We start from the raw sequence: 18,269 nt of genomic DNA on the forward strand, positions 1-18,269 counted from the left end.
CTCTTTGCAGTACTGGACATCAGGTTCTTCCTGTGAACATCTGCTCTCTCTCTCGCTCTCTGTGTGTGTGTGTGTAGTATGCATGTGTAAATAATCAGTGTAAATAATGCATGCTAGTTAAAGAGACATGAGGGAGATCTGGCCTTGCTAAGCAAGCTCTGATTAATGTCCTCCACTATGAATATGCTCAGAATTATGCAGGCTTATCAGCCAATCAGAACAGAACTTTACTCTGCAGCTGTCCAAGCTTGAATAACTCTGGTTTAGAGCGAATGCTGTGTATGTGTGTACTAACCTTCTACCCTTGTTACATTAGCCCACTCATATATTATAACCAACTCGTATACAGTCACAGGTCACTCTCACCAGCACGGCTTAATACGGTTATTTAAGGGCATTTTCACACTTATTGTTTTTTTCTGGACCTGATGCCAAAAAGTTATTCAACATCCACCCGAGTCCACAAACAGGTTTCAATCCCAGGAACCCGTCACTGGTCCACTTTAAACCTGTAGACTGTGGTTTGCTTCACGTGAACTTGAGTATCAGTGCGATATCTCAAACCTCAGAATTCCCAGGAACAGGTGTCGAGTAATGTTTTTTCCAAGTTTAAAGTTTCATGGCAAAGAAGGTTATACTGAGGTCCGGGACGGAAGAAAGCAGTCAAATGCAAGTGACTATAAAGCCGGTTTTAGACCGTGCAGTTTCAGTACTTTCTTCAGATTGTTAGTCACCTGTGCAAAAGGATCTCAGTAAAATCTTTGCCAAATTCTATAACAGACTGTGTGCTCTTAATAATCCCATTTTTTATTGACGTTTTGCCATTGCCACTATCAAATATCTAGCTTTGCATTATCCTCTGCTGTCCTACTATTGCTGGCTTTTCTCACACTCTGAGATTTTATAAGCAAGCAGCTTCAAATGAAAGGCTTCCCCCGAACCATTGCCCAGTGTCCAGCAAAAGTTGAGACATGATTGTTGTTATTTAATTAATAATACATGAAAGAAACGTTAATAAGAACGATAAATGAACGTTTTCTCTCAATTTACAGAAATGAGATGTCTCATCTCATTATCTCTAGCCACTTTATCCTTCTACAGGGTCGCAGGCAAGCTGGAGCCTATCCCAGCTGACCACGGGCGAAAGGCGGGGTACACCCTGGACAAGTCGCCAGGTCATCACAGGGCTGACACATAGACACAGACAACCATTCACACTCACATTCACACCTACGGTCAATTTAGAGTCACCAGTTAACCTAACCTGCATGTCTTTGGACTGTGGGGGAAACCGGAGCACCCGGAGGAAACCCACGCGGACACGGGGAGAACATGCAAACTCCACACAGAAAGGCCCTCGCCAGCCCCCGGGCTCGAACCCAGGACCTTCTTGCTGTGAGGCGACAGCGCTAACCACTACACCACCGTGCCGCCCGAAATGAGATGTCTTTTTTGTAAAAATGAAACCGCATTAATGACACCTTCCACAATCAAGCCCAGCAGTAAACAGTCCGTTTTGAGATCCAGTGCAGAAATGAAATTTCATCTGATTGAAGCCGGATAGTTTTGGGGTGATCTAGTAAACATGATGGAATATGTGGATGAGAGGAGATCTGCTGCAAGCTCACCTGCACAGCAGATCAGGTGAAGCTGTATGTACGTTTTAAGAGAATGTGTGTATTCAGAGCTTTATGGAGAGCATGGTGTGGGTGTGTGTGGCAGAGAGCAGGGTGCTGCTGCTTGGCTGCAGCGGTGATGAATGGCAAGGGTGTGGGTTATTCATCTCCTGTTTGGTGCAGTGGACAGTGGCCCTGCTCTCTCCACATGTCAGCACATGGGATAATTCTGTCATTTATCAGGAGTGACTGGAACAGGAGTTGCCACCGCACACCAACCCTAGGGTCTCGCCCGTTTGCCTTTCCCTTACTCTCCTCTTCACTTCCTTACTCGCATGTGACACATCCACTTTGACTCCCAATCTCTACTGTAAATCTTTTTGCAATGTGTTTGTCCTTTTTGAAAGTTGGGAGAGGTGAACACCGGACATGAGAGTTTATGGAGATTTATGGCAATAATTTTTATGAGCAAAAAACACATTTTATGTACAAATCCAGCTTGGGTATGGAATATTTGTATTCATTTATTCTCCATCTCCATGCATATTAAAACACTAGAACAAAATGAATTAAGTAGTATTAGCACTAAAATCGAAAAATATTTGTGTAAAAACGAACCTGTGGAGACAAAAACCTCGTCAAACCAGAAGTAACCCTTGGATATGGAGCTGAGTTTTCAGGCCGAAGGTGAAATGCCACATTTTGAACTTGGAAATCTATTGTTCAACAATCTGTTGTTGAGATCAAGTGCAGAAATGAAATTTCATCTGACTGGTGTTGGATTGTTTAGGGATGATCAAGCAGGCCTCCAAAGAAAATATTTTTAAATTATTTTTATTACAACCCCGATTCCAAAAAAGTTGGGACAAAGTACAAATTGTAAATAAAAACGGAATGCGATAATTTACAAATCTCAAAAACTGATCTTGTATTCACAATAGAACATAGACAACATATAAAATGTCGAAAGTGAGATATTTTGAAATTTCATGCCAAATATTGGCTCATTTGAAATTTCATGACAGCAACACATCTCAAAAAAGTTGGGACGGGGCAATAAGAGGCTGGAAAAGTTAAAGGTACAAAAAAGGAACAGCTGGAGGACCAAATTGCAACTCATTAGGTCAATTGGCAATAGGTCATTAACATGACTGGGTATAAAAAGAGCATCTTGGAGTGGCAGCGGCTCTCAGAAGTAAAGATGGGAAGAGGATCACCAATCCCCCTAATTCTGCGCCGACAAATAGTGGAGCAATATCAAAAAGGAGTTCGACAGTGTAAAATTGCAAAGAGTTTGAACATATCATCATCTACAGTGCATATCATCATCAAAAGATTCAGAGAATCTGGAAGAATCTCTGTGCGTAAGGGTCAAGGCCGGAAAACCATACTGGGTGCTCGTGATCTTCGGGCCCTTAGACGGCACTGCATCACATTACAGGCATGCTTCTGTATTGGAAATCACAAAATGGGCTCAGGAATATTTCCAGAGAACATTATCTGTGAACACAATTCACTGTGCCATCTGCCGTTGCCAGCTAAAACTCTATAGTTCAAAGAAGAAGCCATATCTAAACATGATCCAGAAGCGCAGACGTCTTCTCTGGGCCAAGGCTCATTTAAAATGGACTGTGGCAAAGTGGAAAACTGTTCTGTGGTCAGACGAATCAAAATTTGAAGTTCTTTATGGAAATTAGGGACGCCGTGTCATTCGGACTAAAGAGGAGAAGGACGACCCAAGTTGTTATCAGCGCTCAGTTCAGAAGCCTGCATCTCTGATGGTATGGGGTTGCATTAGTGCATGTGGCATGAGCAGCTTACACATCTGGAAAGACACCATCAATGCTGAAAGGTATATCCAGGTTCTAGAGCAACATATGCTCCCATCCAGATGACGTCTCTTTCGGGGAAGACCTTGCATTTTCCAACATGACAATGCCAAACCACGTACTGCATCAATTACAGCATCATGGCTGCGTAGAAGAAGGGTCCGGGTACTGAACTGGCCAGCCTGCAGTCCAGATCTTTCACCCATAGAAAACATTTGGCGCATCATAAAACGGAAGATACAACAAAAAAGACCTAAGACAGTTGAGCAACTAGAATCCTACATTAGACAAGAATGGGTTAACATTCCTATCCCTAAACTTGAGCAACTTGTCTCCTCAGTCCCCAGACGTTTACAGACTGTTGTAAAGAGAAAAGGGGATGTCTCACAGTGGTAAACATGGCCTTGTCCCAACTTTTTTGAGATGTGGTGTTGTCATGAAATTTAAAATCACCTAATTTTTCTCTTTAAATGATACATTTTCTCAGTTTAAACATTTGATATGTCATCTATGTTCTATTCTGAATAAAATATGGAATTTTGAAACTTCCACATCATTTGCATTCCATTTTTATTTACAATTTGTACTTTGTCCCAACTTTTTTGGAATCGGGGTTGTAAATAATTCTTAATATAGCGCACTACTACTTTTGCTGTAGAGCTGTAATGTTCAGGTTTAGACCTTCACAATGTTTGAGAGTAAACATTATTGTTACAGTGTGATTATACAGTGTCTCATTTCATGAACACTTCTGTGTGTCTCTCTGTCTGTGTGCAGGGTCATTCAGAACCGCATCCTGGTCTTCATCCTGGGCGCCATCCTCCTCCTCACCATCATCCTGGCCATCTATTTCAATCTGCGAGGCCACTGATCTCCACTGACGGGTTGTGTGTGTATGTGTGCGTGTGTGATTAATAGCAACAAAAGCACGCTGGAGTAATTAGGACAAATTGTTCATATGAATCATTCCTGGTGGGCAGTGACAGGTGATCTCCTCTCCACTCTCTCCCGTGGAACACATCCACACCCGCTTTACCCTCTGCCCTGTTCCAGTCGTGCTGCTAGGACCTTCCTGTTCAAACCTTCTGCATGGGACCTCCATCTGACTAACCTCCACATACATCGTCCACATGATGGAATAATGACAGAGGAAGAAAAGGGGCTTCAATATTATGTTATTTTAACATTTTGTTGTTAGTATTGCTTATTCTATGTCAGAATCGTGTGTGTGTGTGTGTTTTTGCATGCACATGTGTACACACCTCTAGTCCCTGCCCTCTTCTGGGTGTGTGACGTGCGCAGGAAGGCTTGGGCCAGGTCTCTAGTGCAGCACACAGAGCAGAATCACACACTACACCCAGCCCAAAGGTCAGTGCCTTTAGCAGCAAACACACACACACACGCCTCTCCTAGTCGCACTTCATCCAGGATTGGTAGCTTCTCACACTGTTCCTCTAAGGTCAGCAAAGGCCTTGTGTGTGTGTGTGTGTTTGGGCAACTTAGTTGGGACCCAGTTTAAACTTAAGGACCCCCCACAGATTTAGTAATAATGTACGGCATAAATGTTTAACACACTCGCACATTACTAATATCTCTCTTGATTTTAAATGATTATTGTGATGTATTTACCTTCTTTCATTAAATATATTTTTTTAATTGATCTTTGCATAATATATATTTCTGTGTAATGCAAAGCCGTACATATACTGTATATGGATCAAAAACGAGATGTGTGTATGGTTTTGATTCTGAAGGCAGTTAATTTATCTTTTTTCTTATTTTTAAAACTTTTGCATGAAATAACATGATGAAGCTTTTCATTTTTGATCCATAGTGTGTTTTTTTTTTTTTTTTTCTTTCGTTTGTAGGACCACCTCCTGGTGAATGATGGTGTTAATCATAGAGTTCAGACTACAGTGGTTTATTGTGTTTGATTGGTTGCAAGTGTACAAGTGCGTGTTGATGTTTTACGGTGTCCTATATGATGAGGACATGGTGCAGACTCCGAAATCACCAGTGCTTCAGATTTATGCAGCTCAAATAAACTGTCTGTTCACATATGGACATTTAAAAGACACACACACAGAGCATACCTATTGATACTGTGTTTATTATTCCCACTGTAGGTTACAGATATTCATTCTCCCTCTCCCTCTCTCGCGCATGCACGCACGCGCGCACACACACACACACACACACACACGTGTGCACACTTTTTCTCCTCCTCTGGCTGAGGGCCTGATGGACAGACAGACAGGCAGAGGGCATTTGGTATTCTGTTTCAGGCTGGGTAGATTGTCTTATTTTGGAAGCAGCATGGTGGGGGGCTTTCTCTGCCTCTGCTTCACAGCTCGGGCTTCAAAGCACCAAATTAATGGCCAACAAAATAGTGTGTCTCTGTCCGTCCCATGTGGGGCCAACCCGTCGAGAGTTATCATTAAGTTCAGGAATAAATGAACAAAAAAGGAGAGAAGAGGAAGCGGGAGGATGAAAAGGGGCAGAATCCTGCCTGTTTGACAAACCTCATAATATAATGACCTCAGTGATTGAGTTTTTCATCAACACGCCTAGACAGGACTGAGTGTCTACATGTCTTCTGTGTGTGTTTGTCCTCTCTTCTCCTTTAGAAATGTGTGAGAGAGAGAGAGAGAGCACTGGATCTAAGTACCTGTGTGTGTTGAATCCAGGCATGCTGAGAGTATATTTTGCTTGTTGTGCGTGTGTGTGCATTTCGCTGAGTCTCTCTCTCTCTCTCTCTCTCTCTCTCTCGGCCTGTCAGATCCTCTCAGTAGTGAGTGGCTGGTGGAAGGCAGCGTGGCTGCGGCTCTATTTGAAGTTGTAATGGTGTCAAAAAGTCAGGGCTGACTGACAGCCGTCAGTCCCACTGGGGCTCATTAAATCATAACAACTTGACAAGGAAATAATTGAGCACTGATGACAAGTTGAGGCCCGTTTAGATGTTTTTATTTTCTTTCATTATGCCTTCTGACTATTATGTTCATTAAGAAATTGCATTAAACAACTCTTAGGGGGCTAATGATTTGTTTATATCCCCTTTTTTATTATTTAAACAGTAGCCGTGTCTTCTGATACCTCAGCAGGCTGCTGCTATCGTCTGCTGCATCTATTTTTCTCCACACACCCTTTTCTCTATATCTCTTTTGTCTCTCTCTTTTTTCCTTTCCCTCCCTTCCTCCTTCTTTCCCTCCTCCCTCTGCCTCATTATTTCTTCGTCACTCTCTACTCGTCTTCCTCCCATCTCTCGATATTCTCTCTTTCCTTCTTCTCATTGCTCTCTAATTTCACCCCTTCTCCTTACTCTCATCCTTCTATCCTCCACAATCACCTCTCCCCTTGCTTGCTCTCTTCCTCCTCATTCTTTCTCATCTCCCTCTATCCTGTTTATTCTCCTCTGTCTCTCTCTACCACATTTTCCTCTCCTCATTCTCTTCTCCTCTTTCCCTGTCTCTACCACATTCTCCTCTCCTCTTCCCCTCTCCCTTCCTCATTCTCCTCTCCTTATTCTCCTCTTCCCCCTCCCTTCCTCATTCTCCTCTCCTTATTCTCCTCTTCCCCCTCCCTTCCTCATTCTCCTCTCCTTATTCTCCTCTTCCCCCTCCCTTCCTTATTCTCCTCTCCCTTCCTCATTCTCCTCTCCTCTTCCCCCTCCCTTCCTCATTCTCCTCTCCTTATTCTCCTCTCCTCTTCCCCCTCCCTTCCTCATTCTCTTCTCCTCTCCTTATTCATCTCTCCTCTTCCCCCTCCCTTCCTTATTCTCCTCTCCTCTCCCTTCCTCATTCTCCTCTTCTCTTCCCCTCTCCCTTCCTCATTCTCTTCTCCTCTCCTTATTCTCCTCTCCTCTTCCCCCTCCCTTCCTTATTCTCCTCTCCCTTCCTCATTCTCCTCTCCCTTCTTCATTCTCCTCTCCTCTTCCCCCTCCCTTCCTCATTCTCCTCTCCTTATTCTCCTCTCCCCCTCCCTTCCTCATTCTCCTCTCCCTTCCTCATTCTCCTCTCCTTATTCTCCTCTCCCCCTCCCTTCCTCATTCTCCTCTCCCTTCCTCATTCTCCTCTCCTTATTCTCCTCTCCTCTCCCTTCCTCATTCTCCTCTTCTCTTCCCCTCTCCCTTCCTCATTCTCTTCTCCTCTCCTTATTCTCCTCTCCTCTTCCCCCTCCCTTCCTTATTCTCCTCTCCGTTCCTTATTCTCCTCTCCCTTCCTCATTCTCCTCTCCCTTCTTCATTCTCCTCTCCTTATTCTCCTCTCCTCTTCCCCCTCCCTTCCTCATTCTCCTCTCCCTTCCTCATTCTCCTCTCCTTATTCTCCTCTCCCCCCTCCCTTCCTCATTCTCCTCTCCCCCCTCCCTTCCTCATTCTCCTCTCCTCTCCCTTCCTCATTCTCCTCTCCTCTCCCTTCCTCATTCTCCTCTCCTTATTCTCTCCTCTTTCCCCTCCCTTCCTTATTCTCCTCTCCTTATTCTCCTCTCCTCATTTTCCTCTTCTCTTTCTCCTCTCCTCTTTCTCTTTTCCTCTTCCCCCACCACATTTTCCTCTCCTCATTCTCCTCTCCTCATGCCCTTCACTCCTTCCTTCAGTCATAGTCCTCACTCTCTTTTCCCTTCTTTCTTCCTTAGCCTGCTCTCCTCCTTGTTCCCTCTTCTAGTCCCTCCTCACACACTTTCCTATTTTGCTCCTTCCTGCTCCCCCTCATTTTCTCCTCTTGCAGCATGAGCTATGGAATAGTCACTACCTTCTGATAGGCTGCGTCTTAATCCAGGGGAGAACTATAACAGTAGGAGGGCTCACACTTTAACGTGTCATTCAGTTGATGTCAACCATCTTTAGCTAGCAGGCCCTCAGCCAGCTGACAGAGGAACAGTGATTAACCACAGCCCTCGCGTTCACTGATGATGAAACACTGATAATAGACCTACAGTGTAAAAGTGTGAGCATGCGTACACACAGTGCTATAGTGCGTCTTGATAATTTCACCTGAGCCAGTGGAAAAGCTTCCTTTTATTTATAAATTAGCAATTTCAAGCAACACTCCAGTGTCTTTTTTTTTTTTTTAAGCTCAAAATGTATACATGAGGTCATCATGACCAGCTAAGAATTCTGACATGTTTCTCAGTGCTGAGAACTGAAAACCTGTTTGCTTAAAACTGTTGGTGTGGCAGTTAATTTTTTCCCCAGTACAAGGAAAGGTTCTTGTGGAGGGTGACGCTGTGGAGAACAGCAGCACTTTTTTTTTGTCCCTGTCCAAACCATTGTGTATAAGTGTAAGTTGTACATACATGACACAGTCTAACAATCTGTGAAATACTGAATGACATGAACCTGAAATGATGTCCATCAATATTGTTCCAGAAACTGGAAACAGTTTCTCCCTTTTTATAGTAAATGTCCATGGATTGGACATGGATGTGTTTGCTGTGATCATGTGCCTGGTATAATATTTGCGTGTGTTTGAGAGTGCACACTGCATCTGGACGCAGACTTCCTACTGATCACATCCATCTCTCTCGATTAGCGTGACTACTGTTCCTATTCTTCCTTTGCTTTCATTTGTCAGTGATTTTTATGGATTGTGATCTCTGTGGATGTGTCGAGTGCTTGTCTAGTTGTAACACTGTCATTAAAGCAGTATTGTATTTCAACACCACTGTGTGTTTTCACCGCTCATTAGGCCTGCGATTAGCTCTGGTGTGTCACGTCAAGCGCACGTCGCCACGATGTGCCTTTTGAACTTGGGTTGCAAGTTGGCGCTTCCAAAGCGATCAGGAGGAAGGAATACAAATGCAGCGCCGTTTACGCTTTTTAACCCGCAGCTACAACTACGGTCAAGCACCAGCCGTGTACTTTTCACTCGCTCCCTTTGTCTCCTGTACCCCACTGTGCCACTAGAGTGTGTGAGTTTGTATGTGTGTGTAGGCACTCTACAGCTACACAGTGAACAAAGAGGCTGGACTGACCCACATCTTACACTGTAAACACATTGCTCCTCTCCACTCGCTCTCTGCTCTTCTACTGCTCAGACCTGCTCATGAAACAAAACCACACTCATTCTCTCACACACGTTCATTTTATTAGGATAAACAAGATCAGCACATGTGTAGTATGACTGTGGGGGTAGAGTTTACTATTTTACACCATTCTATTCCTCCTCATCATCTCTACATCAGGGTTTATTAATATACAAGAATACGCAATTTGGAAACGTCCCCATGCCCTGCTGCTATTTTAAATATCTCTCCATAACTAAAATCAGCTAATTTAGTAGGTCAGTTCATCGCCTGCTAGGAACCTGACATTTACATTTATCGTAAGTGGACCTGAATGGAGAGACTTGCACTGTCAAACTGTCATACTCTCTTCATGTAGGGAACAAAACGTGCCAGGGCATGCTATCTCAGGAAACTAATCAGCCACAGGGTAGGGTGAGGTGGCCTGATGTGAATCAGAGTTACTGTTACTACCCCAAGGTTGATTATTTTCCTATAACAGTACATCCCAAAGTCTTTTATTCCACTTATACCATAAGTTTCCCAATGTTTAAGAAAATATTCATGCTTTTTAGCCATTCATAATAGCATTTAATATTATGGAACGTCCTGAAGACCTTCACTTTTCTGACAACTTTAAGTGCTAAAACTGGAGACTCCTTCCATAAATATTAAATAAACATATCCTTACAGAGAGCTTCATCTATTATATATATATATATATATATATATATATATATATATATATATATTTCTATCCACATTCACTGGATATGAGCAATCGCGCACTCTGATTGGCTACTCTGCTACTAGGCTATCAGCTCATATACCGTGAGTAGAGAAAAACAAAATGGTGGAGCACATCAAGTCAGATCTATCACTTTATCATCAAGTATTTAAAAGAAACAGAAATGGCTAAAAGAATATAATTGGGTCCCCCAATAGCTCCTGTTCCACACTCCAGCCCAGTCGGTGGCGGTAATGCACCTTTAAGTTGGTTTGCCAACTGCCAAGAAACCCTAAGGAAGAAGAAAATGGCGGCGCGTGTTGCTGAACCAACCAACGATGGAATAAAAACTCTACTCAAAACCTCAAAAAATACACGTACAAAAAAAGCAACAAAATATGGAATAAACATATTTAATAAGAAGAACACGTTTTGTTTTTTTTCAAGAATTATTATAGCATTTTTCACAAATTGCTAAGGTCATTTTGCCAGTCTGTTTACATTCTAAGTGGAAATGATTTTGTCAGACATTCTGACATATCGAATTTGCAAAATACAAATGCTCCGTTTCTCAAAATCCAGTGAATATGGGTAGAATAAAAAAAAAGTTATTCCACTCAATCTCATCGTACATGGCTTATAGCCAACTTGGCGCTATGCACCTCGTCAGCTATCAGCTCATGTACGACTCAATTTCATGGAATAACTTTATATATATAGAAACTTCTTTGTTAAACACATCTCATCTCATCTCATTATCTCTAGCCGCTTTATCCTTCTACAGGGTCGCAGGCAAGCTGGAGCCTATCCCAGCTGACTACGGGCGAAAGGCGGGGTACACCCTGGACAAGTCGCCAGGTCATCACAGGGCTGACACATAGACAACCATTCACATCTACGGTCAATTTAGAGTCACCAGTTAACCTAACCTGCATGTCTTTGGACTGTGGGGGAAACCGGAGCACCCGGAGGAAACCCACGCGGACACGGGGAGAACATGCAAACTCCACACAGAAAGGCCCTCGCCGGCCCCGGGGCTCGAACCCAGGACCTTCTTGCTGTGAGGCGACAGCGCTAACCACTACACCACTGTGCCGCCCTGTTAAACACATGATTTAACTAATTTATTCAGTTTGGATTTGGATCATATCCTCAGATCTGTTTGGTGATTGGTAGCGGTGGATGAAAAAACAAAAACATTATCTCATTATCTCTAGCCGCTTTATCCTGTTCTACAGGGTCGCAGGCAAGCTGGAGCCTATCCCAGCTGACTACGGGCGAAAGGCGGGGTACACCCTGGACAAGTCGCCAGGTCATCACAGGGCTGACACATAGACACAGACAACCATTCACACTCACATTCACACCTACGGTCAATTTAGAGTCACCAGTTAACCTAACCTGCATGTCTTTGGACTGTGGGGGAAACCGGAGCACCCGGAGGAAACCCACGCGGACACGGGGAGAACATGCAAACTCCACACAGAAAGGCCCTCGTTGGCCACGGGGCTCGAACCTGGACCTTCTTGGACCAAAAACATTATATCATAATTCTTTAAGGCGTTTCTATGATACACATTGTGTGTCATGATATAAATTTGTTCACAACCTGCCAGAAATACAGTGTTGCATTAAAAAAAATAAAAAAGGTACAAATAACAATCTATTATAAATAAACAAATTTACAATGCACCATTGGCGGGTTTTTTTTTTTTTGTATAAGGAAAATTAGCACTGAAAAGGAAAAAAAATTCCATTTTAAAAATTAAGTACAAAATTTTAAAATCACATCTACCACTTCTATCAGTTTTTAATTTTAATGTGATTAAAAATATATATCTGATATCCCAGAAAAGCATATTGTGATGCAATTTATCCTGAAACTGATAGTATCACCATATCCCCCAGCCCTAGGGATTGGTCCAAAGATGTGCTCCCCAGAGCAGTTTTTTTTTTCCCCTCCAAAAAAGAAACTTTTCACTGTTATAATATAAAAAGCACTCTTTTAAGTTTTTGGATACTTGAAATAAATAACACAATTTCTGATCTGGCCACTAATGAGTAAGGCTGAAAGATATTTGGAGAGGTAGATAGATGACCTGACCTGAATATTGAGAATTGGCATTATTTATTTTGCATATGGTTACTTACCAGACCTAAATTTCCAACTGGGAGACATCAGTGAAAAAAATCAGTGTGTTCAAAAGGCAGCCTGCCATTCATGTTCCCTGTAGCAGGAGATCTGAGCGTACAATGATAACCCACGACATCTCTGTGGAAAATGGGAGTCAATCAGCTTTGATGGAGCACATCCTCCATGACAGGCTACTGAAAAGTGCGTTAATGAAGGTAGGGGGCTTCACTTAGCACATAGAGATCGGGCTGCTCTGAATTGTGTAAGTATTGTACATGCATGATGGTTTTTCCATAAACAGGCTCAGTAAGCCTTTAACACATGGCGCATGTGTGTGTGTTTGTGTTTCATTGTCTCGCACAACGCCTGGAAAAGGGCACTTCGCTATCCCCTCCCGTTTCCCCCACTTCTGTCTTCCAGTCACCCTCTGCGATACCTCCTTCTTAGATGAGGGAATCGATTAAATATTCATCATCACGTGGCCAATAACAGCACTGGTCTGGCGTTCTTTCTCCCAGGGCAGGAAATGGAGGTGGATTCATGCGAGGGGGGTCCCTGCAGGTTGGCATACAGGGTCAATTGAATGGATGGTTCAAAGGTTACAAAATCTGTATGATGTCCCCCTCCTCTCCCCGACTCCGCCATGCCTGCTACTGAAAGGACAAGCTGGCCAGCGATTTAAAGAGAGGCAGGCTTATTTTAGAGGGGAAAAAATGTAACCGCTCTACTGGATCCTTAGTTTTGCTTTTTTCTGCAAAAAACATCACATCTGCCTTCATCAAATTACTCGTTAAAGCTTTCACAGCTTTTGCTAGTGAATTTATACTTTAATGATAGCAGCACCAGGTCACTCGAAAAGACGTGTACGATATTGGCAACAGAATTCACAACTTTTGTTCATTTCAAGGATTTTTGAAGGCCCAGGTGAATTGAGAGGAGATATTGATTTTCTTTTATCCATGCAGTGACTCAGGGATTACAGATTTTCTCATTCATTTTTAAAGACCATCTTTCATGAGGCTTTTTCCCCTCCCTTTCTTCTCTTTTCGGTACCGACTTTTCTTTTTTTCTCTCTTTTTTTTTTCCTTAACAGCATTTGTACCCATTTTCTTCCCATATCAGAATCCCTCCTTGACCCTGAAAATTGTAATTCTGCTATAGATCACAGCTGCTGAATAATAGCTTTTACAAAACTGCTTAAATAAAATATGTTCAAATTGCTGAAGTCCCAAAGGCCTTGGGAGAAACTCTAATGAGGGGTGTAAAGACGCAAAGAAGGGACATAGAAGAAAAGGACGGACCAGTTGATTATGAGAACATGAATCATCCGGAGCACCTGTTCAGAACATACAGCGCAGGGCTGGAGGGGACACATTCACACTCTGTGATATGCTAACGTTTCAGTAAATATACTGCACTAAAGGGAAACCTGCAGAAAGGAAGATAAATAATAGTGGGAGATGCACTGGCAGTCAAAATATGAATAGATTTGATAATGCTGGTACTGTACCTACTGAAATTTCAAACATGATCGAATAAAATGTAAACCTGTATGAAGGTAAACAGTGAAACGTTGTAGATAAAACGACTCGGAGCAATCAAATTAGAACTTTTTTTTTTACAAATCATGTTTTAAATTATTATAGACACAGCTAATAATTTCCAGTGTGATGTATCGAACAGTGAATCATTGTTTTAGCTGCACATGATGATTAATGCAATCTTCACATCATATTACAACATGAAAGCTGTTATGCAAGTATGTCTGTATAATACATGATATGCCATCATTATCTTTAATGGCTCCCTCAAGCTGCATGAACAATATGATGGCATGCTGGCAGCACTCCCATGCCAAGTGATCATTACAGATAAGAGACGCCAAATCTTCCTGAACTAACACAGGTAATTATTTGTACCAGTACGCCTAATGATTTTATATTCTTCCGTCATTATTCAGTCATTCATGACTATCTGGTCATTATGATATATTTTATACATTGATTTATTTTTCCCGTTTATTAAAAAAAAAACTACATTTGAGCATATTGACTGTTTCTACAGATGTTTACGTACGAAGACGAAAATAATGACGTATGTAAAGTCATGAGTGTTCTCATCTCATCTCATCTCATTATCTCTAGCCGCTTTATCCTTCTACAGGGTCACAGGCAAGCTGGAGCCTATCCCAGCTGACTACGGGCGAAAGGCGGGGTACACCCTGGACAAGTCGCCAGGTCATCACAGGGCTGACACATAGACACAGACAACCATTCACACCTACGGTCAATTTAGAGTCACCAGTTAACCTAACCTGCATGTCTTTGGACTGTGGGGGAAACCGGAGCACCCGGAGGAAACCCACGCGGACACGGGGAGAACATGCAAACTCCGCACAGAAAGGCCCTCGCCGGCCACGGGGCTTGAACCCAGGACCTTCTTGCTGTGAGGCGACAGCGCTAACCACTACACCACCGTGCCGCCGTCATGAGTGTTCTATAAATCCTAATTTCCATATGTTATATTTTGGTGATGTGGGAGGTTTGGGGTGTGAGGATAGAGGGGCTTGTGGCCCCTCTTTGTCCAAGCTGCAGTGGTGAAAGACTGGCAGGAAACAACACCTCGTAAGCACTGGGGCAAATACGAGTGCTGAGAAGGTGAAAGCACTTGGCTCTTATGAAGACTTCCTCCCAACCCCAATTACCACAGATTCACACTTCATACAGGCACGAGGAAGAACTCTAAATTAAAAAGGGAATAAACAAGAGAATGTAAAAAAAAAAGGGGGTGGGGTGCTGGTTCCTTTTTCACGCTACAAATCAAGCAAGTTACTTTTTAAAGTTTCAAAAATGTTATACTATTAATTCAGTTTTCCAACAAACACGTTTAGTCACTGAAAATTTACCCAAAGAAGCTTCTCTAGAGTATTCCATTAGTTTACAGTGGTGGTGTCGCCCTCTAATAGACCCCTTCGCAGTAAACGTCATTCATACGTAAGCGGAAATTGCGTGCGCAGCCTGGACCCAAAAAAGACTCAGAAATGCCTAGTTGTTGTGTTGTCGGGTGTCAGAATCGTAGCAGTGATGGGGTTAAAATGTACAGAATTCCAGCAGGATCTCACCCATTCCAAAAAAATCGCCGACGTCTATGACTACAAGCCATCAAACGTGTAGACTGGGATGAAAGCACTATCAAAAATGCGCGGGTTTGCAGCGCCCACTTCATCACAGGTAAGATCAGGCTATTTATTAAATCTTTCTTTTTTATTTTTTCTAGTCTTCGTTTATTGATGTAGCAAAATACTTTGGTAACGTTTGTCTGATTAGCTGGGTCATAGTTACACAATGTAATGAATATTGTTAGCATGTTAACTTAGCTTTGCATGCAATTTTGTTTGTAGGAGAGGTCTCGCTTGACTCAAGCAGTCCAGATTTTGTGCCATCATTATTTGTGTATGCCAAAAATCACAATTTTAAAGCAAGGATGGAAAGGTAAAATTGTGTGCCCTCACTCTAAATGCCAACTTACGTTGACTGCTCTAACCTAGCTCCCGCCCCGTTCAGTTTCGTTTCTGGTCTCTGCCTCTCGCTTTTTACGCAGCTCTGATTTCTCTTAGCTGCACTCTTTACACTATCATTCCTTTCATGCCATTACCTCCTGCAAATTGCTGTTTAGTGTTGGTATTTGCTGTTGTAGCTAAAGCCACATTGCCATCACATCACTGGCATAATTTGATTAAAACAAAATGAATATGAATGTCCCATTGTTAATCAAGTTGTACATGCCCGCACATAACATAATCATATGCGTCTAAAGACTTGTAGGCACGAAGTTTTTTGTGGGTGTACACTGAAGTCTTGTCAATAAGGTACGAGTATATATCTGGCCATTGTATACCAGGGAACTTACTAACATCGTCCGTCCACTCTTTAATTAAATACGGATCCGGTAGGCGATGTCCACGTGTTAGAGTTAACTTATTTATGTAGCATTCTCGATCTTGTAACGACAATTGTTTGGCATAATCTGACAGCTCATAATGCCGGTCTATGGGCAGCGCCATTGTTTCTGGGTCCAGGCTGCGCGCGCATCCTAGCAACGGTCGGTTTGTTTACAAACATGCGAAGGGGTCCATACTGTATATTTTATGTAAAAAGCCTTCATATTAGATTTTTTCCAAGTTAGTGTTGCTTCCAAACATTTGACTTGTATGTTGATTATGGTTGTGGGGTGCCGCGCTTTTTCTAATTGAGTGTATCCTGGCTGGGGTAAGCACAGCCTGGTACAGGAGCATCTCTGAGCAGGACCGCAAGGCCATCCAGAGAGTGGTCAGTGCTACAGAGTGCATCACCAGGTCCCAACTACCAACCATACAGGACCTCTACACTCAGAGGAGCCCGAAGGATCATCAGGGATCCCAGCCACCCCAGCCATGGACTGTTTACCCTACTAACATCCAACAGGAGGTACCGGAGCATCCGGGCCAGAACCAGCAAGCTCAGAGACAGTTTTTATCCTCAAGCCATGAGGATACTGAACTCTTGTCATTAGCTATGGTATCAGATTAGTCATTAAGTACTATTTACAGATCACACACTTATTCACTTTGCACCTTATTATTATACTTACACACACATGATTTTTTTTTGTCTTTTTTATTCATATTTTATTCTTATTACTACAACCCCAAATCAGAAAAAGTTGGGACAGTATGTTGAAATTGAAATTAAAAGTGAAACCAATGATCTGTAAATAATCTTTGACCTGCACTGCACTCAAAACAATACAACAGCACATTATGTGATGTTTTACCTCATTAATTTTATTGTTTTCAAAATAAACATATCAATTTTGTTTTTTTTCTAACACATTTAAAAAAAAATTGGGACAGTAAAGCATTTACCACTTTATAATGTTGCCATTCTTTCTCCTAACAATTAAAAGATGTTTAGGGACTGAAGACACCAAGTGATGAAGTGTTTCAGGTGTTATTTTGTCCCATTCTTCTTGCAAACAGGCCTTAAAGTGTGTGAGAGTACGGGGTCATCATTGGCATAGTTTTTGTTTCAAAATTCTCCACACAGGGGCGGCACGGTGGTGTAGTGGCTAGCGCTGTCGCCTCACAGCAAGAAGGTCCGGGTTCGAGCCCCGTGGCCGGCGAGGGCCTTTCTGTGCGGAGTTTGCATGTTCTCCCCGTGTCCGCGTGGGTTTCCTCCGGGTGCTCCGGTTTCCCCCACAGTCCAAAGACATGCAGGTTAGGTTAACTGGTGACTCTAAATTGACCGTAGGTGTGAATGTGAGTGTGAATGGTTGTCTGTGTCTATGTGTCAGCCCTGTGATGACCTGGCGACTTGTCCAGGGTGTACCCCGCCTTTCGCCCGTAGTCAGCTGGGATAGGCTCCAGCTTGCCTGCGACCCTGTAGAACAGGATAAAGCAGCTAGAGATAATGAGATGAGATAAGATTCTCCACACATTCTCTACTGGGGACAGAGGGGACAGGCACCCTCTTCTTCCACAGCCATGCCTTTGTAACATGTGCAGAATGTGGTTTTGCATCATCTTGCTGAAATGTCCCTGGAAATGCTGTTGTCTTGAAGGCAGCATATGTTGCTCCAAAATCTCAGTTTACTTTTCTGCATTAATGCTGCCATCACAGAAGTGTAAGTTACCTTTGCCAAGGGCACGGACACAACCCCATACCATGACACGCCCTGGCTTTTGGACTTGTTGCTGGTAACGGTCTGGATGGTCCTTTTCGTTTTTGGTCCGGAGCACACGGCGTCCATTTCTTACTAAAAAAGACCTGGAATACTGACTCATCTGACCACAGTACACGTTTCCCAGATGCCTCCGAGCCTAGAGAAGTCGACGGCACTTCTGGACACAGTTAACATAAGGCTTCTTTTTTGCATAGTAAAGTTTTAACTAGCATTTGGGGATGTAACTTCATATTGTCGTGCTT

At 42.9% G+C, this 18,269-nt stretch overlaps 1 protein-coding gene across 4 annotated transcripts in view; it reads left to right on the forward strand.

Moving 5' to 3' along the window:
* vti1a (vesicle transport through interaction with t-SNAREs 1A) overlaps nt 1-9,102 on the forward strand; it is a 202,834-nt gene extending 193,732 nt beyond the window's left edge. For 2 of the 4 annotated variants that reach the window (XM_060939950.1, XM_060939951.1), the window contains one exon: nt 4,223-9,102. In XM_060939950.1, the coding sequence (XP_060795933.1) occupies nt 4,223-4,316 (94 nt within the window). In that variant the 3' untranslated portion in view covers nt 4,317-9,102. The remainder of the gene's footprint in view (nt 1-4,222) is intronic. The other 2 variants (XM_060939952.1, XM_060939953.1) reach the window with 1 other exon arrangement.
* Nucleotides 9,103-18,269: the final 9,167 nt, after the last annotated feature.

The sequence above is a fragment of the Neoarius graeffei genome, chromosome 14 (assembly GCF_027579695.1).
Source record: "Neoarius graeffei isolate fNeoGra1 chromosome 14, fNeoGra1.pri, whole genome shotgun sequence".
NCBI lineage: Eukaryota > Metazoa > Chordata > Actinopteri > Siluriformes > Ariidae > Neoarius > Neoarius graeffei.